The sequence below is a fragment of the Rattus norvegicus genome, chromosome 1 (assembly GCF_036323735.1).
Source record: "Rattus norvegicus strain BN/NHsdMcwi chromosome 1, GRCr8, whole genome shotgun sequence".
Classification (NCBI taxonomy): domain Eukaryota; kingdom Metazoa; phylum Chordata; class Mammalia; order Rodentia; family Muridae; genus Rattus; species Rattus norvegicus.
The window spans coordinates 97,156,100-97,172,541 of NC_086019.1; the positions used below are offsets into that span (position 1 = coordinate 97,156,100).

The 16,442-nt window shown below is 47.4% G+C and overlaps 1 protein-coding gene across 1 annotated transcript in view; it reads left to right on the top strand.

Moving 5' to 3' along the window:
* The window catches only part of Rhpn2 (rhophilin, Rho GTPase binding protein 2), a 60,750-nt gene that overhangs the window by 28,046 nt on the left and 16,262 nt on the right, over nucleotides 1-16,442 (top strand). The window contains exons 4-9 of the mRNA NM_001107505.2: nucleotides 2,297-2,372; nucleotides 9,870-9,947; nucleotides 10,250-10,374; nucleotides 11,453-11,619; nucleotides 15,657-15,844; nucleotides 16,285-16,441. Of these exons, the coding sequence (NP_001100975.1) occupies nucleotides 2,297-2,372; nucleotides 9,870-9,947; nucleotides 10,250-10,374; nucleotides 11,453-11,619; nucleotides 15,657-15,844; nucleotides 16,285-16,441 (791 nt within the window). The remainder of the gene's footprint in view (nucleotides 1-2,296; nucleotides 2,373-9,869; nucleotides 9,948-10,249; nucleotides 10,375-11,452; nucleotides 11,620-15,656; nucleotides 15,845-16,284; nucleotide 16,442) is intronic.

Below are 16,442 nucleotides of genomic sequence, written 5' to 3' on the forward strand. Positions count from 1 at the left end.
ATTGGCCCTCAGGAAAACCCAGAGATTCCTCTGCTCACTGTATGTGAACCATGGGGTGGGGGAGCTAGTGCAGAAATGCCCATTTTTAAGAAGAAATACCTAACAGGGTCTGATAAGCTGAGACAGGGGGATCATGAGTTTGAGGCCAGCCTGGGTTATATAACTAGATACTTTAGCAAAGTAAAATTAAAATGGGCAGGTGGTGTAGCTCAATGGTAGAGCCCCTGCCTAGAATCCCCCAGTGAGGGGCTGGGGGTGTGGCTCAGTGGTAGAGCCCCTGCTTAGGAGGGATAGTGAGTGGTAGAGCAAAACTAAAATAAAAAGAAAATGCCTCAAGGAAGTGGTTTCTGCACGGGGAGGCTGTGCTGTCTCAAGAAGTGGGTAAGCCTAAGTGGAAACAAGAAATGGCTTCCTAGAATTTTGAGTCACCTTGGAATGTGCATTTCCCAATACTAATCCTCTGTATGTCACCTGGGGCTTTTCTCAAAGGTGGACACAAGTCCGCATGCCTGGAACCCTGCTAGATCTTTAGCCAGTGACATCTGTGCTTGTCAGGCTCACCTATGGGCTCCCAATGCAGTTTCAAAAAACCAGTGAGAACAAACAAAACCTACAGATCCCACCCCCACTCCCTCCACAGAGTTCTCTCAGCCTGTGCTCTGCTATTAGATTCCAGTGTTTTGTCTGTCAGGGCTAAGAGGCTCAAACATTCCAGGCAAGGTAGTATGCACAGGCACTGTGCACAGTCTGGTCTCCTGTTAGCTGTGCTGAAGAGGTGGGGGTGGGGGTTGTCCTTCAACAGAGTAGGGGGCTTTCAGCCCCGGGTGACCACTCCTCACGGTGGCTTCAATTAGTCTCCTGTGTCACTGGGAAAAGTAGGGACACATGAGGATTCCAAGTGACACCTTGTATTATTTTCCAAATGAATTGTCTCTTTCTTGGTACCTTAGATCTGAGCACTTCGGTGAGGTGGGCAGAAAAGACAGCATCTCACTATGCAAATGAGAAAACTCAGAGAGGCTCAGTCCCCAGAGGACATGTTAGTGCCAGCCTGGGGTTGGGTCTTCAGCTTCCTCTTCTCACTGGGCCAATCACTGGGTGCAGGACGACTCCAGGACTTGGAAGAATAAGAGCGAGACTTAGCTTCCCCCAGGGTCCAGTCTTCCCGGCAGGCTCTGGGGAGGCCACATACCTACCTGGGTTGGGTCTCACCTGCCTTTAGCACCGGTGTGCCACAGAGTCAGTGTCAGCTTTCAGCTATGGTCCACTCAACCCTGCCCAGCATTCCTGGCCTGCTCTCTGGGGCTGGGCTCAGCAGCCCATGGAGGTCTCTTGTTACAGGTCAAAGAGCTAAATCCCTATTTGCAGAACCCAGCACTTCCTTCTGGCCCTACCCTTAGGAATGTAGGTCCTGGGAGCATTCGCAGGTCAACCTGTGAGGTGACTCAGTGGCCTCTGGGGATGTGTGCAATAAGATATATGGCATGATGTGCCCCTAAAAGAAGAGAGCCTTGAAAGCCCCGGGTTCTCTCATAGGAGATGTTGAGGGCAGGGAAGGGTGCTGTGGTGAGGAGTGGACGGTACGGTGGTTGTAGTCTAGAGGGAGGCCCAGTGCAGCAAAGCTGCATGCACCCAGGGAGGGAGCAGCAAACATGGGCCTTGTGCACACGGGCAGCCCTAATAGTAACCCTAGCAACTGAAATGAATTAGACCAACACAGTAGGGCTTCATTGAGTTAAGCTGTCATGTCATCTTAAGATGCTGGGAGCCTGGGCTGGAGAAATGGCTCAGCGGTTAAGAGCACTGACTGCTCTTCCAGAGGTCCTGGGTTCAATTCCCAGCAACCACATGGTGGCTGACAGCCATCTGTAATGGGAATCCGATGCCCTCTTCCAGTGTGTCTGCGGATGGCTATAGTGTACTCATATAAAAATAAATAAATAAATCTTCTTTAAAAAATATTTTGGGGGCTGGAGAGATGGCTCAGTGGTTAAGAGCACTGACTGCTCTTCCAGGGGACCTGAGTTCAAATCCCAGCAACCACATGGTGGCTCACAACCATCTGTAATGGGATCTGATGCCCTCTTCTGGTGTGTCTGAAGATAGCAACAGTGTACTTATATATAATAAATAAATCTTTAAAAAAAAAAAAAGGATTTTGGGAGCCAGTATTCAGAGAGAAGGAAGGGGTGCTGGCTGACCTAGAGGTTGGGAGTTGGGCTGTTAGAGGCCAGGCCTGGGTTGCAGAGGGACTGTACGGGGCAGGCCGTTCAGGACCCCTGTGTGTTCTTTATAGGGAAGCCTTCACCATTCCTCTGATTCCTCTCGGCCTGAAGGAAACCAAAGAAGTTGACTTTTCCATCGTCTTCAAGGTACGTCTCAAACAGTGGGCGCTGGGCCAGGGAGGGGAATGAAATGACATATTCTTTGCAGCGCCTTTAGGCGCCATGACTCAAATGTCAATTGACGTCTGCAAGGTGACCCTGAGACCTCACTTGGGCCACTTACAAGGAAGATTTTGTGTATTTGCTCCTCTGAAAATCTTGCTGTCTTCTCTGGTGGCCTCTGACACCCTGTCTGTCCCTTTTATTGTGCTGGGGTGGAACTCAGGACCTTGTGCATGCGGGGAAAGTGCTCTCCAGTGACCTATATTCTTAGCCTGTCTTTGGTGACTTTGTAACTCCTTTTGTGTGCCCGACAGAGACAGATTATACCCTATGTTGTGTCTTTATTTAAAAAAAATTACATTCATTTATGTGTGGATATGTGCATGTGTGTGCAGGTATCTTTCTCTCCCCCTCTCTGTGTATGAGTGTGTGTGTGAGTGTGAGTGTGTGTGTGTGTGTGTGAGTGTGTGAGTGTGTGTGTGTATTTACAGATATGTAATCCTTTATGGGTGTATAGAATTCAGAGAAGAATTTGCAGTTGGTTCTCTCCTTCCTTGCATCACTCGGGTCCCAGGAATAGAACTCAGGTCATCAGGCTTGGCAGCAGGCACCTTTACCCTCTATACTACCTTGCTATTCTTTTTCATTGAGCCATTCTTACTGTGTAGCCCAAGCTGGAACTATCTTATGCAGCCTTTGGAGACCAGAGGGATAGGATCCCATGGAACCGGGTTCCAGGCAGCTGAAGGCTGGCTAATGTTTGTGCTAACCTACCCAGATCCTCTGTAAGGGCAGTAAATAGTTTGAACCTTGGGTCATCACTGACTTCTCAAAATGTTGGTTGATACTTTGAAAAGTTATGTCTTTGTCCTCTGGTTTTTTTTTTTTTTTTTTTTTTTTTTTTTGGTTCTTTTTTTCGGAGCTGGGGACCGAACCCAGGGCCTTGCACTTCCTAGGCAAGCGCTCTACCACTGAGCTAAATCCCCAACCCCTTGTCCTCTGTTCTTAAGCAGAGACTGTCATCTCTCGATATAAATAAGCCCTAACCAGGGACATTTAAATCATTATTTGTTTATTATTATTAGTGTGGTTGTTATTATTGTGTGTATGGATGTTTGCCTGCATATGTGTATGTGCAGCATGTGCATGCAGTACCAGAAGGAGCCAGGAGAGGGTGGTATATACCCTGGAATTAGCGTTAATGATGGTTGTAAGCCACTGCCGTGTGGGTGCTGGAAAATGAACCCAGGTCCTCAGCAAGAGCAACTCTTAGCCACTAAGTCATGTCTCCAGCCCAACCCCCAAGCACACACCAAGACAGGGTTTCTCTGTAGCATTGACTGTCCTGGAACAACTCACACTGTAGACCAGGCTAGCCTCAAACTCAAAGATACACCTACCTGACTTTGCCTCCCCAGTGCTGGGACTAAAGGCATGTGCCACCACACCCAGACCCTAGTTTTTTGTTTTCTTTTCTTTTTCTTCTTTTTTAAAAACTTCTGCTCTGGTCTGTTCAAATCCAGGCCACATCTCTGTGAGAGGGGTGTACTCCAGTTGGAGAAGGGCAGGTAGGAGTGGGTGTAGCTTAGCTCCAGAGTTACAAGAATGCAGGCATTTTTAAAGGAGATTCATGTCATAGAAACCTGGGGATTTATGGCTTCAGTAGAGATCCAAATAGGTCACATGCCAAATTCCACATTAAAGCGAGTAAAAAAAAAAAAAAAAACCATTGCTCAGCTGAGGTTTCCGACCATGTCATTTTAGCCTAAAAGGGAGCCTGCAGATGTCAGGCATGCAAAAATGAGACCAGTTAGCAAACTTTTAATTTTCTCCATCCCACATTTATGCTTGAGAGAAACGCAGTCACCGGAGGAGTGGCCGAGTGAACTTGATCTGGAGAGTTCCATTTCAGACCTGGCCTGTGTTTCCTTGGAATGTTAGGTCAGGCAAGCGTCATGGTGTGATTCGCTCTATTTAAGGACTGATACTTTAAAGTAGCCATAGTCCTTAGCACACACCACTAGGCCTGGAGAGTGTACCTCAGTGAATAGGGCTGGCCTGTGTAAGACCCTGGACACTATTCCCACCATCCAGCATTAGGAAATGGGGGGTTGGGAGGTGCTATTAAAATAAATTCCTCTTCTGAGCAGTTCAAGGATTTGTTTGGTTTGATTTGATTTGGATTTTTATGTAGGGTCATATGTGGTCAGGCTGGCCTTGAACTCCTGGTTCTCAAGTGTGCCACCTCATCTAACTTTTTTAACTTTATGTTTTAGCAGTGTTAGAGATTGGACCCAAGGCTTCACAGTGGCTAGGCAAGCGCAGTGGACTACATTTCTAGCAGCTAGTTTTGATTTTATTTTCATTTGAGACAGTATGTAGCTGCTCCATCCTCCTGCCTCAGCCTCTGAACTAGGATTACAGGTGTGTGCTGCTACACCTGTCTGCTAAGATTACAGGTGCAGGCTACCACACACCTGACTGCTGGGATTGCAGGTGCACACTACCACACACCTGGCTGCTGGGATTGCAGGTGTACAATACCACACACCTGGCTGCTACGATTACAGGTGCACACTACCACACCTGGTTGCTAGGATTGCAGGTGCATGCTACCACACCTGGTTGCCCTGAATATTTGCTTTAATGTTTTGTCAAGATTCTCTCAAAATGTTGATTTTAATTTTTCATTTTTTTTCTAGTACTATTAGATTTTTTTATTATATATGAGTGAGTACACTGTCGCTGTCTTCAGACACACCAGAAGAGGGCATCAGATTCCACCACAGATGGTTGTGAGCCACCATGTGGTTGCTGGGATCCGAACTCAGGACCCCTGGAAGAGCAGTCAGCACTCCTAACCACTGAGCCATCTCTCCAGCCCTTAATTTTTCATTTTTGACTTTAAGTTTTTTTTTTATGTGTTTGTTTGTATATGTGTTTTTGCAGGTGTGCTTACCTGTGCATACATGTGTAGAGAGCAGAGGTTAAAGTCGGGGTATCTTCCTCTGTCAGTCTCCACCTTATTTTTTAATATAATATTTTTATTAACTCTTGGAGTATTTCATATATTCATGCATTGTTTTTTGACCATATTCACCCTCCTGTGTCTCTCAACTCCTCTCAGACCCTTTCCCGCCACTCTCCTCCCACTTCCCAAGTTTATGCCTTTATTTTTATAATGCACCAAATTCCATCTGAGCTGCCCATATACTCAGGGATGTGGGGCCACCCACAGGATCATGGTAGTTCTACTAGGGGCCACACCCTTAAAGAAAATCAATCTCTCACACACCCCCCACCAGAAGCCATCAACTGTTAAGAGCTTCTCAGTTAGTGGTGGGAGCTTATGAGCCCCACCTCCCCACCCCCAACCCCTACACGTGCTGCAGTGGTGACTGTCTTGACCTTGTGCAGGTCTTATGCAGACAACCATAGCTTCCCAGGGTTCATGAGTGCACTGGGCCTGGGAAGTCCCTGCTCTGGTCTTCTGCAAACCACCTTATTGTTTTGAGACAGAATCTCTCTTTGAACCTGGATCTCATTCAACCTGTTTTTGGTTTGGTTTGTGTTTTTTTCAGAGTAGCAGACCAGCGAACCCCAGTATCTGGTTATCCGGGCCTCTCCCCCAGGCATCGGGGTTCCAGGCATGCACCATAGCCCCATCTTTTATGTGGGTGCTGGGCATGCAAACTCAAGTCCTGATGCTTATGCAGCAAGTATTTTGTCCACTGAGCCACTCCCCAGCCTTTTGACCCATTGTCTTAAGAGTCATTTTGATTTCCGGCATGGGTCTTCTGTCCACATCTATGTCTGCGCCCGTGCCCCATGTGTATGCCTGCTGCCCATGGAGGGCAGGGGAGGGCATCAGATCCTCTAGAACTCTAGTTACAGATGGTTGACAGCCACCATGTGGGCACCGGGAATTGAACCCAGGTCCTCTTAGAAGAACAGCCATGGTTTCTTAACTCTCTTAACAGCCATCTCTCGGGCCTGCCTCTCCCTCCAACTTCGATGTTAACTTTTAGGTTACATTAGTAAATTCTTACTAATTCAGTTATTTTGCAGTTAGTGTTCTTGGGTTTTATAAATATCTTTTTTCCCCCAAAAGAATTTTCTACCTTGCTTTAAATGTTTATGTCATTTCCCTTAATTTCTTGGCTACAGACTGCTCAGGCAGTGGTAAAGAGCAGCCTCAATGGCAGATGCCTTTGCTTTCTTTGTCCCTTAGAGTATCGGGCCAGTGCACCCTGGTATCTGGTTAATCCTGCCTCTTCAGCAGGCATTGGGGTTCCAGGCATCCATCGTAGTTCAAATGTTTACATGGGTGCTTGGGATGCGAACCGAAGTCTTCACAGTGGGGTACATTCATCAGCTCTCATTTATGGGATTTTCAAGGTCAGAGACAGCCGCTGTGGTGAGGTGTCCCAGCACTCCAGGGGTTGAAGCAGGAGGACCATGGGTTCTAGGCTAGCTTGGGCTACCTAGTGAGATTTGGTTCAAAAATAAGAAGCCGGGAAAACATTTAGAATTCTATCACAAATCCTGTTTGATTTTTATGAGAGGAACATGAAGTTTCTCAATCTTTGAAGTGTAATCTGTCTGTCTGTCTGTCTGTCTGTCTGTCTCTCTCTCTCTCTCTGCTGAGTTTCAGGCTAACTTTGAACTCACTATGTAGTTGATGACCTTAACTTCTGAAGCTCTGTTTTTTGCTCACATGAGGCCAACAAGATGGCTCCGTGGCTAAGATCTAGTACTCCTTTTGCAGAGGACGCAGTTTGGTTCCCAGCACCCACATTGAGCAGCTTCCAACAGCCTGTAACTCCAGCTCCTGGAAACCGAACACCTCTAGCCTCTGAGGTTACCTGCACTCATAGGGAGCGTACCCGCACAACACACCCCTGCATATACTTCTTTTAAAAAGTGAATTAAAAAAAAACCTGGGGGATGGGCACGGTGTCACAGGCCTTTAATTTCTGCATTCAGGAGCAGAGGCAGGTGGATCTCTGTGGGTTCAAGGCCAGCCTGGTCTACAGAGTTCCAGGATGGCCAGAGCTACATCGAAAGACCTGTTTTAAAAAACAAACAAACAGCGAACCTGGGAAGTAGGTAGAAGTCTTGGCTTGCACTGGTGAGGAACTGTGCAGTTTATTTGTTGAATGCTTGAATAATACTTTGCGTTGGAGGATTATAGACCCATTAGAGGTCTTGCCGTAGGTGTTTAATGGCCCATGAAAATGGCTGCTGTATTGCCACATTTAAAGATGAGCACGCCTAAGTTATTCAGTACTCATCTGTGTAGAGCCGGTATAGGTGTATCCTATGTCTGTCCAAGGGTGTGTGTGTGTCTGTGCCTGATACACAGAAAAGACTGAGGGGCTTTTCAAGAACCACATATATAGAAATAGGCCTGGGGTGGGGGCATATGTCTGTAGTCTCAGCACTCAGGAGGCAGAGGCAGGAGGATCATGAACTGGAGGCCAGCCTGGGCTACATAGCAAGACTGGATCAAACACACACACACACACACACACACACACACACACACACACACACACACACACACCATACACACACACAAATAATAAGCGATATAAATAAATAGGTAGATAAGTAGATAAAATAAAATACCTTCCTCACAAAGATTTGGGAAAACGTGGTCCTTGATCTGTCGTTAATTTCCATGTAGCCCTTATGGAGAAGTACCTAGGAACATCTACCATGTATGTGACTCTCTTAGATTGTTTTCTCTGTAATCCCTAACATCAAATTCAGGGTGAGTGCCTCCCTATCTGAAAACCCCAATACTGCAGATTTCGTGTTTTGAATAGTGATACAGTAAGTGGAAAATTCCACATCACAAATGCCCTGTACTAAATTTCTTAAAATGTATTGTGAAGGTAGATCACCCTCGGTCTACATGTATAAAATAGGGTCAGGAGCTGGAGGGATGTCTCAGGGGTGGTGAGTACTGGCTGCTCTTGTGGAAAACCCTGGCCCAGTTCCCAGCAAATGGTGGCTAGGAACTATTTGTAACTGCAGTTCCAGTGGATACAGCGCCCTCTTCTGGCCTCCTTGTGCACTAGCATGCATGTATAGATACATGTAGACAAGTACTCATACCCATCAAATAAATATCTTTTTTTCTTTTCTTTTTTCTTTTCTTCAAGGCAGGGTTTCTCTATATAACCCTGGCTGTCTTTAACTCATTCTGTAACTCAGGCCAGCTTCAAACTCAGAGATCCACTTGCCTCTTGAGTGCTGGGATTAAAGGCCTGGCTATAAAACTTTTAAGAAGGAAAAAATATCCATGAATAAATTTCAAGTTTAGATTCAGGTTCCAAATATAGTGTGTGTGTTTATATAACTCATCTGAGATCTGGAAAAGTCTGAAGTCAGAGGCATTAACCATCCCAAGCATTTTGGTATGGGATATTTATACAACTTGTGTATAACCGTTAAGACTGTTGTGCTTGTTGGGGCTGGAGAGATGGCTCAGCGGTTAAGAGCGCCCGACTGCTCTTCCAGAGGTCATGAGTTCAATTCCCAGCAACCACATGGTGGCTCACAACCATCTGTAAAGAGATCTGATGCCCTCTTCTGGTGTATCTGAAGACAGCTACAGTGTACTTATATATAATAAATAAATAAATCTTTAAAAAAAAAAAAAAGACTGTTGTGCTTGCTCATTTTCTCTGTCAGTATGGTCCCAGTGAAGGGGAAGGATCTTCAAACAGCACCTGGCAGATAGTATGCATGCACCGGTGTTTGTTGAATGACCACATGAACTCAGAGCAGTTGTCAAACAGTAGGTTGTTGTGCATTCAACTTAAGGGTTGCACTGAGATGTCTAATCACCAGAGTTGTTCTCATAAAGGTTCTCACCATATCTAGACGTCCCAAGGCCCAGATCTCCTTGGCTTAGAAGATCATGTGTTCAGGTACTGAAGCAGCATAAAGGTGGAGGGTCTGAGCCCTTGCTGGTCTGTCAGAAGTAGTTAACATATCGTCACTTAACTATTACATAGACATTTCCTCCTTTTCCCCTTTGCATTAAAAAATATTTTTAAGGGGAGGGACTTGTGAACTTGAGGACACTAGAGGCCTCCGTTCCTGTGGAGGTGGACAAGAACCTTTTGGTCCACCTGACATGGGTTCTGAGAAGTAAACTTGTGTCCCCTTCAAGAGCAGTACACACACTTAACCACTGAACCATCTCTCCAACCCTCTTTGTTTTGGGATCTTTAAGGTAGACTCTCATACTGCATGTAGCCCAGGCTATCCTGATATTCAACATGTAGCTTGGGCTGTCTCACATTAACAACCCTCTTGTCTCGGCTTCCCGAGTGCCAGGATCACAGGTGTGCACCAAGGCACCAGGCTAGATCTGTAACTTGACTGACTTTCTTTTGTGCCAGGACCCCCTCTGTTGCAGACTCAGCTATTGACTGGCACCTTGGCTTTTTTTTTTTTTCCTTACAGGATTTTATTTTGGAACATTACAGTGAAGATAGCTATTTGTATGAGGATGACATTGCAGACCTTATGGACCTGCGACAGGTAAGGGTAGCAGTCTGGGAGTCAGCCTTGCTCACATAGGTTCTGACATCAGCCCTGGAGAATCCGGGATGCTGGGCACGGAGAGGGGCTTTGAGGATTACCCACTACACTTGCTATACCAGAAAACCAGAGCAGCCATGAGACCTGCCCATGGAGCTGGGTTCCAGGATTCCTGACTTTGTCTCTTCCCCCTAAGCAGCCTCTGCTAGAGTTCGTGATACCCACAGCAAGGCATCTGTCTGTTCGAGTGTTCAGGGATGGGTCCTGGGGATGCTCACCTTCGCTCCTTGCTCTCCTTTCAGGCCTGCCGAACACCCAGCAGGGATGAGGCAGGGGTTGAACTGCTCATGTCATACTTCATTCAGTTGGGCTTTGTGGAGAGTAGGTTTTTCCCGCCCACCCGCCACATGGGGCTCCTGTTTACCTGGTAGGTGCTCTCTGGGGCCCCCTCTGCTGTGCACGCCCTCATCCTGACTGGCATTTGCCCAGTGGGTCCCAGGGGTGGGGAGGGTCTGTAAATTGGTGTTTGTGTAAAGACCTAGAGACTGCAACTGACCATGGTTTCTCAGAACAAACGAGCCATGGAAAAGAGGCCTTTTGTGTGTGTGCTCACTCGGTCGCTAGGGAGAAACCGGGGCTCTCTGGTGGAACGAGAGAGAAACGAGACAATTTTTTTCTTTTGAGAAGAATCTTTTCTTACTCAGGGTGTGGCCGTGGGTGTAAGCTTGAATTGACTTTGATCCTAGTGACAAGGGCCACAAAAAAGAAATAGAATTTTTGTTTTGTTAAAACAGGATTTCACTATGTAGTCCCAAGATCAAACTGACCTCCCACTGGCCGTGAACCTCCTGTCTTTCCAGCGCTAGTACTGTGATTATAGATGCGTACCAACCAGAAAGAGATTTAAAAACAGAACATTTGGCTTCTTGAGACAGGTTCTTGGGCTGGAGAGATGGCTCAGCGGTTAAGAGCACTGACTGCTCTTCCAGAGTTCCTGAGTTCAAATCCCAGCAACCACATGGTGGCTCACAGCCATCTGTAATGGGATCTGATGCCCCCTTCTGAAGGCAGCTACAGTGTACTCATATACATAAAATAAATAAATCTTAAAAAAAATAAATAAAAAGAGACAGGTTCTTGCTGGGTGGTTCAGACTGTCAAAATCACAATCCTCCTGCCTCAGCCTTCAGAGAGTCCCAGGATGTTAGACATGTGCCACCAAGTCTGGCTTGTAGGAATTTTTTTTTTTTCCTTTTGAGATAGGGTCTATCTGTGTACCCCCAGGCTGACTTTAAACTCATGGTCCTCCGGCCTCAGCCTCCTGAGTGCTGGGATGATAGGTATAAGTCCTATATATTCAGACTTATCTTGCTTGGAAACAAAAACCCAGTTGTTTGTGCATCTTTGAATTTCATGTAAGCAGTGAGTTTCTGTTCTTGTGTACCCAGCAATGGCAATAAGTAACCAAGTCCTGTGTATGATCAGAGCGTATTCGTTTTCTATAGGTATGACTCGTTCACTGGAGTTCCGGTCAGCCAGCAGACCCTGCTGTTGGAGAAGGCCAGCATTCTCTTCAACATTGGGGCACTGTACACCCAGATTGGGACCCGCTGTAACCGGCAGACAGAGGCTGGCTTGGAGAGCGCCGTGGATGCCTTTCAGAGAGCTGCAGGTATGTGTCCTCCAGGGCAGCCTTACAGTCTGGTACCTGTCCCCAGCTTAAAAGAGCCTTGTGCTCAGGTCTTCTGCTGACCCTCCGAGTGCCAATCAATGCCTTACAAGTCTCACAGGGGCTGGGGGCGTGGCTCGAGGTAGTGCAGTGCCTAGAATCCTTCTGTGAGGGGCTGGGGTGTGGCTCAGAGTTTGTTAAAGGCTTGACTGGCCAACTGGAGGGGAGTCCCTGGGGTCAATTTATAGTCTCATAACCATAAAGGAGGAAGGAATGGCTGTGTAACTTCTTGGTCAGGAGATTTACTCAAAGCTGGCATCATGTGATCTCGGTCCAATAGGGCTCGTGTACATAGTGCGGCTTGTAGTTAATGAGTAATCTTTTCCAGGTGCGTGGCTCCAGCGTGTGGCTGTGAATATCTCTCAATGGTAGGAATTCAGGAACTTGCCTTAACCAGTGGAGGCGAAGCCTTTACAATTACTGTATCAGCTAATACAGTGATCTATCCATAAGGGCACATGTTCCTAGACATGTAGGTATGAAACTGTAGATAGTCCTGAAGCCTGTACGAGGGCGGAGGATGCAGCTCAGGGGTGGGACACTTGCCTAGCATGTGCGAGGCTCTAGGTTTGACCCACAGCATTGCGGACAAATGAAGGGAACCGGGAAAGGAGAAGGAAGGAGAGACAAAATAAAGACTTCCCATCTCTGTTCCCGTATCCGTGAGGCAGATTGGACACAGTCAAAGATTAACAGGGAACCATAAAATAGAGCAGTGGTAGCAATTCCACTCGATAGATGTTGCGAATTGCTTGTTTCTGGAAATTTCCATGCCAGGTTATCATATTACAGTTGGCTGCAGGTAACTGAGCCGGAACAGAGCTGAACCCCAGATAAAGGGAATTAACTGTTATCATCCGCACTTTCATATTGTGCTTCATCTGTCAAGTTTGCAAAGCCTTCGCTCGCCGATTTCAGTGTTGTCAGGTGACGCGGGACCGGGAGCCTGCCGGTTTTGCCTGCCGGTTTTTGCTGGTTTTGTCACTTTCAGAGGTGGCCGAGCACTCCCAGCGGCCCTCTTCTACAGTGCTGGGGGCGAAGCTTGTTTGGTAGGCCAGGCTGGCCTGGAACTTGGGATCCTCTTGCTTCAGCCCAAGTGCTGGGATGACAGATGTGGGCCATGGCAGTTAACTTGTTTTTCCTCATCTTAACTTCATCACCCCTACATCACTCCTCCTGGTGGGAACCAGAATCAGCCTTAAGGGACTGGGGTCATTAGAGATGGTGCAGCGGACCAGCCCGGCACAGATTGAGGTACTAGAGGATGTCCTGCTCCCTTCCAGTAGGGCCTGTCTGGGGAGGAGACCCAGCTGGAGAATGGAGGGCATAGTCTACAGTGTGCCTTCCAAGCAGGCACTGGGATAGCTTATTTTTGTTTATCCTTTGAGACAGGTTGTTACTATGTAGATCAAGATGGCCTTTCACTCATGCTGTAGGTCAGGCTGGTTTTGAGCTCGAGGTGCTTGTTCATCCTGCCTCAGCCTCCTGAGTGTCAGCTTAGCTTCCTTTTTGCCCTCTGTGCTAATCATTTCCTCTCCCAGCATAAACCTGCCTGGAGAGAGATCACACTAAAACCCATGAAGTAGCCTGGCAGTGCCATTTTGGCTCGTGGAGGCATGGTCTTGTTGCTGTCTACCTCAGGCTGGCCTTGAACTCTCTGTCTCTGGCATGTTGGGATTGCAGGTTTGTTCGTTTGTTCAAGCGTGCTGGCTTCTGGGGACTCTTAGGCAGTCATGCAGTGTGACCTGCCTCCAAGGCTTCAGAAATACAAACAAAGAAACTTAGGAACAGGACCGCCTGAGGTGGAAGAAGGAGGGCCGGGGGAGGGGGAGGCTGACAGCCTGGGTCGCACACATCCTTCTCTGGGGCAGCAGAACCTGCAGGGCCAGTAGAGTGAGATGCATGTGTCCAGTCCACGTCACCTCCAGGCTAAATGTCCGTCAGGGCTCCCCACAGAAGTAGCTGAGGGTGGCAGGATGGGCCCAGCACCCCTCACTCTCTCCACAGGCTTTCTCTTTTCTCAATCACATGCCCAGCATAGGAGGAATTTCCCAAGTGGCATGGAAACAGAGGAGAGCCAGTTGGTCCCCTTGCTTCATGCATATGTAAATGCCTTCAAAGGGAACCTGATTGAAAAGCAAAATTGGGGGGTTGGGGATTTAGCTCAGTGGTAGAGCGCTTGCCTAGCAAGCGCAAGGCCCTGAGTTCAGTCCCCAGCTCCAGAAAAAAAGAAAAAAAAGAAAACGAAAAGCAAAATTGGGCTGAGGTCTAGCTGCCATCAGATACAGTTTTAACTATTTCTTGCTGTGGTAAACGTGTGTGAGGTACGATTATCTTGTTGACAGTTTCTAAGTGTGTGGCTCAGCGGCATGGAGCGCCCTCCAGCTCCAGCGCGCCCCCATCATGCACTGCTCAAGCGGGCCCTATTCACTCATGCTTTTATTCATTTATCCAGACAGGTCATCTGGCCATCCCCCTGCTTCACTCTCTCAAGTGCTGGTATTACAGGGGTGTGCCACCACACCCGGCGTCTCTGTATCTATTAGAGTGTGACGTCCCTTTCCTTGTTCCTGTGGCTCCTAGTGACTTCTGTTCTTTGTGCCTCTCAGTTGGACTATTCTGGGAACCTCACCAAATGGAATCCTGTACTACCTGCCATTCCGTGTCTGGCTTATTGTACCCGGCATATAGTCTTCCTTCATGTTGTCTACACATCCGAGTTTCATGAGACAGGGTCTCACTATGAAACCCTGGCAGGTCTGAAATGCACTCTGTAGACCAGACTGGCCTGGAACTCAGAGAGATTCCCCCTCCCTCTATTTCCCCAATACTAGTATCAAAGGTTACCAGAGCCTCATTATACTTGTGGCACTGGGAATCGAACCTGGGACCTCTTACAGGGTAAGCGCACACTCTACCGCTGAGCTGTACCTCCAGCCCCTCAGTCCTTTTTTTTTTTTTTTTTGGTTCTTTTTTTCGGAGCTGGGGACTGAACCCAGGGCCTTGTGCTTCCTAGGTAAGCGCTCTACCACTGAGCTAAATCCCCAGCCCCCCCTCAGTCCTTTTAAGGCTGATGAATAAACCACTGTGTGTGTATAGATATTGTGATCGCCTGCTGACCCATCAGTGGGCCTTTGGAGTGGCTACTGTGACTAGTGCTGCCGTGAGCGTGGGTGTCCAAGGAGCACTCAGGCCTTTCGTGTGATTACTGAGGTTTACACAAAGGAGACAAAGGGATGGCTAAATAACATGGCCACCAAGAGTCACACAGAGTCTTGCTCTCATCTTTGACCTCTCCCTCCTCCTCCTTCAGCTTCTCTAATGCTGGGATTAAAGGAACATACCACTGTGCCTGCAAATACAGATTTTTTTTTCCCAGAATCTTTAGGATTATACGTGTCTGCCATATATGTGTGTGTATGTACGTATGTGTATGTGTGTATATATATATATGTATATATGTGTGTGTACGTATATGTATGTGTATATATATGTGTGTGTACGTATGTGTATGTGTACGTATGTGTAAGTATATATGTGTGTGTGTACGTATATGTATGTGTATATATGTGTGTGTGTACGTATGTGTATGTATATATGTGTGTGTGTATGTATGTGTATGTGTATATATGTGTGTGTGTACGTATGTGTATGTATATATATATGTGTGTGTGTACGTATGTGTATGTATATATATGTGTGTGTACATATGTGTATAATATAAATATGTATTTAAGTTATATATGCACATTAGATAGATAGTAAGTAGACAGGCAGACAGACAGACAGACAGACAGATGGATTGATAGAGTTTTCTTTGCATAGCTCGAGGCTCATCCTCAGGGCTTCCTGTGTGCTAAGCAAGCACTCATTTATGACGGACACCCTGATCCCAGCTATATTTCCTGTCTTCTTTCTCTACAGTCCATGATAATAATAAGTGTGATTTTCCTACTAATGAGCAACAATTCTGATCCTAGGGGTTTTAAACTACCTGAAAGAGACCTTCACTCACACTCCAAGTTACGACATGAGCCCTGCCATGCTCAGCGTGCTGGTCAAAATGATGCTCGCCCAAGCCCAAGAAAGCGTGTTTGAGAAAATCTGCCTCCTGGGGATCCAGAATGAGTTCTTTGTGCTGGTAAAGGTGGCTCAGGAGGCTGCCAAGGTAAAGGCCTCATAGTTCCTGTGACTTGCGGGTGGGCGGGATCTGCTGGTGTAGATGCTGGGAGCGGTAGATGGTGGGGGTGGAGAAAGGGGTTGGGGGTGAGGACAGGGGTGTCACAGCAGCAGCTCACCCCCAACCTTAGCAGTGTGCTAGGTGCCACTGAAGTGGCCGGCCTACGTCTATTTGGCAGGTTACCGGTGTTTCAGATACGGATCACAGAGTCCATCTGCAGCTTAGCCAGAAAGGCAGCCTAATGACAGTCGCTTGATCCTCTGTTAACTACGATGTTCACAGCAGGAGGACTTGCTTGGCTCTATGCCCACATTCTGGAACATTCTCCAGCAGGGGGGGTTTGGCTTAGAAGAAAGGACTCTCTCTGCAGCCAGGCTTGGGAGGGCCCCTGTGCCAGGTCCTCCTTGCCCATCTCCCTTCTGTTTCAGGTGGCAGCGGCCTACCGGCAACTGCATGCAGCCATGAGCCAGGAACCAGTGAAAGAGAACATCCCGTACTCGTGGGCCAGCGTGGCCTATGTGAAGGCCTACCACTATGGCGCGCTGGCTCACTACTTTGCAGCCACACTCCTCATCGACCACCAGCG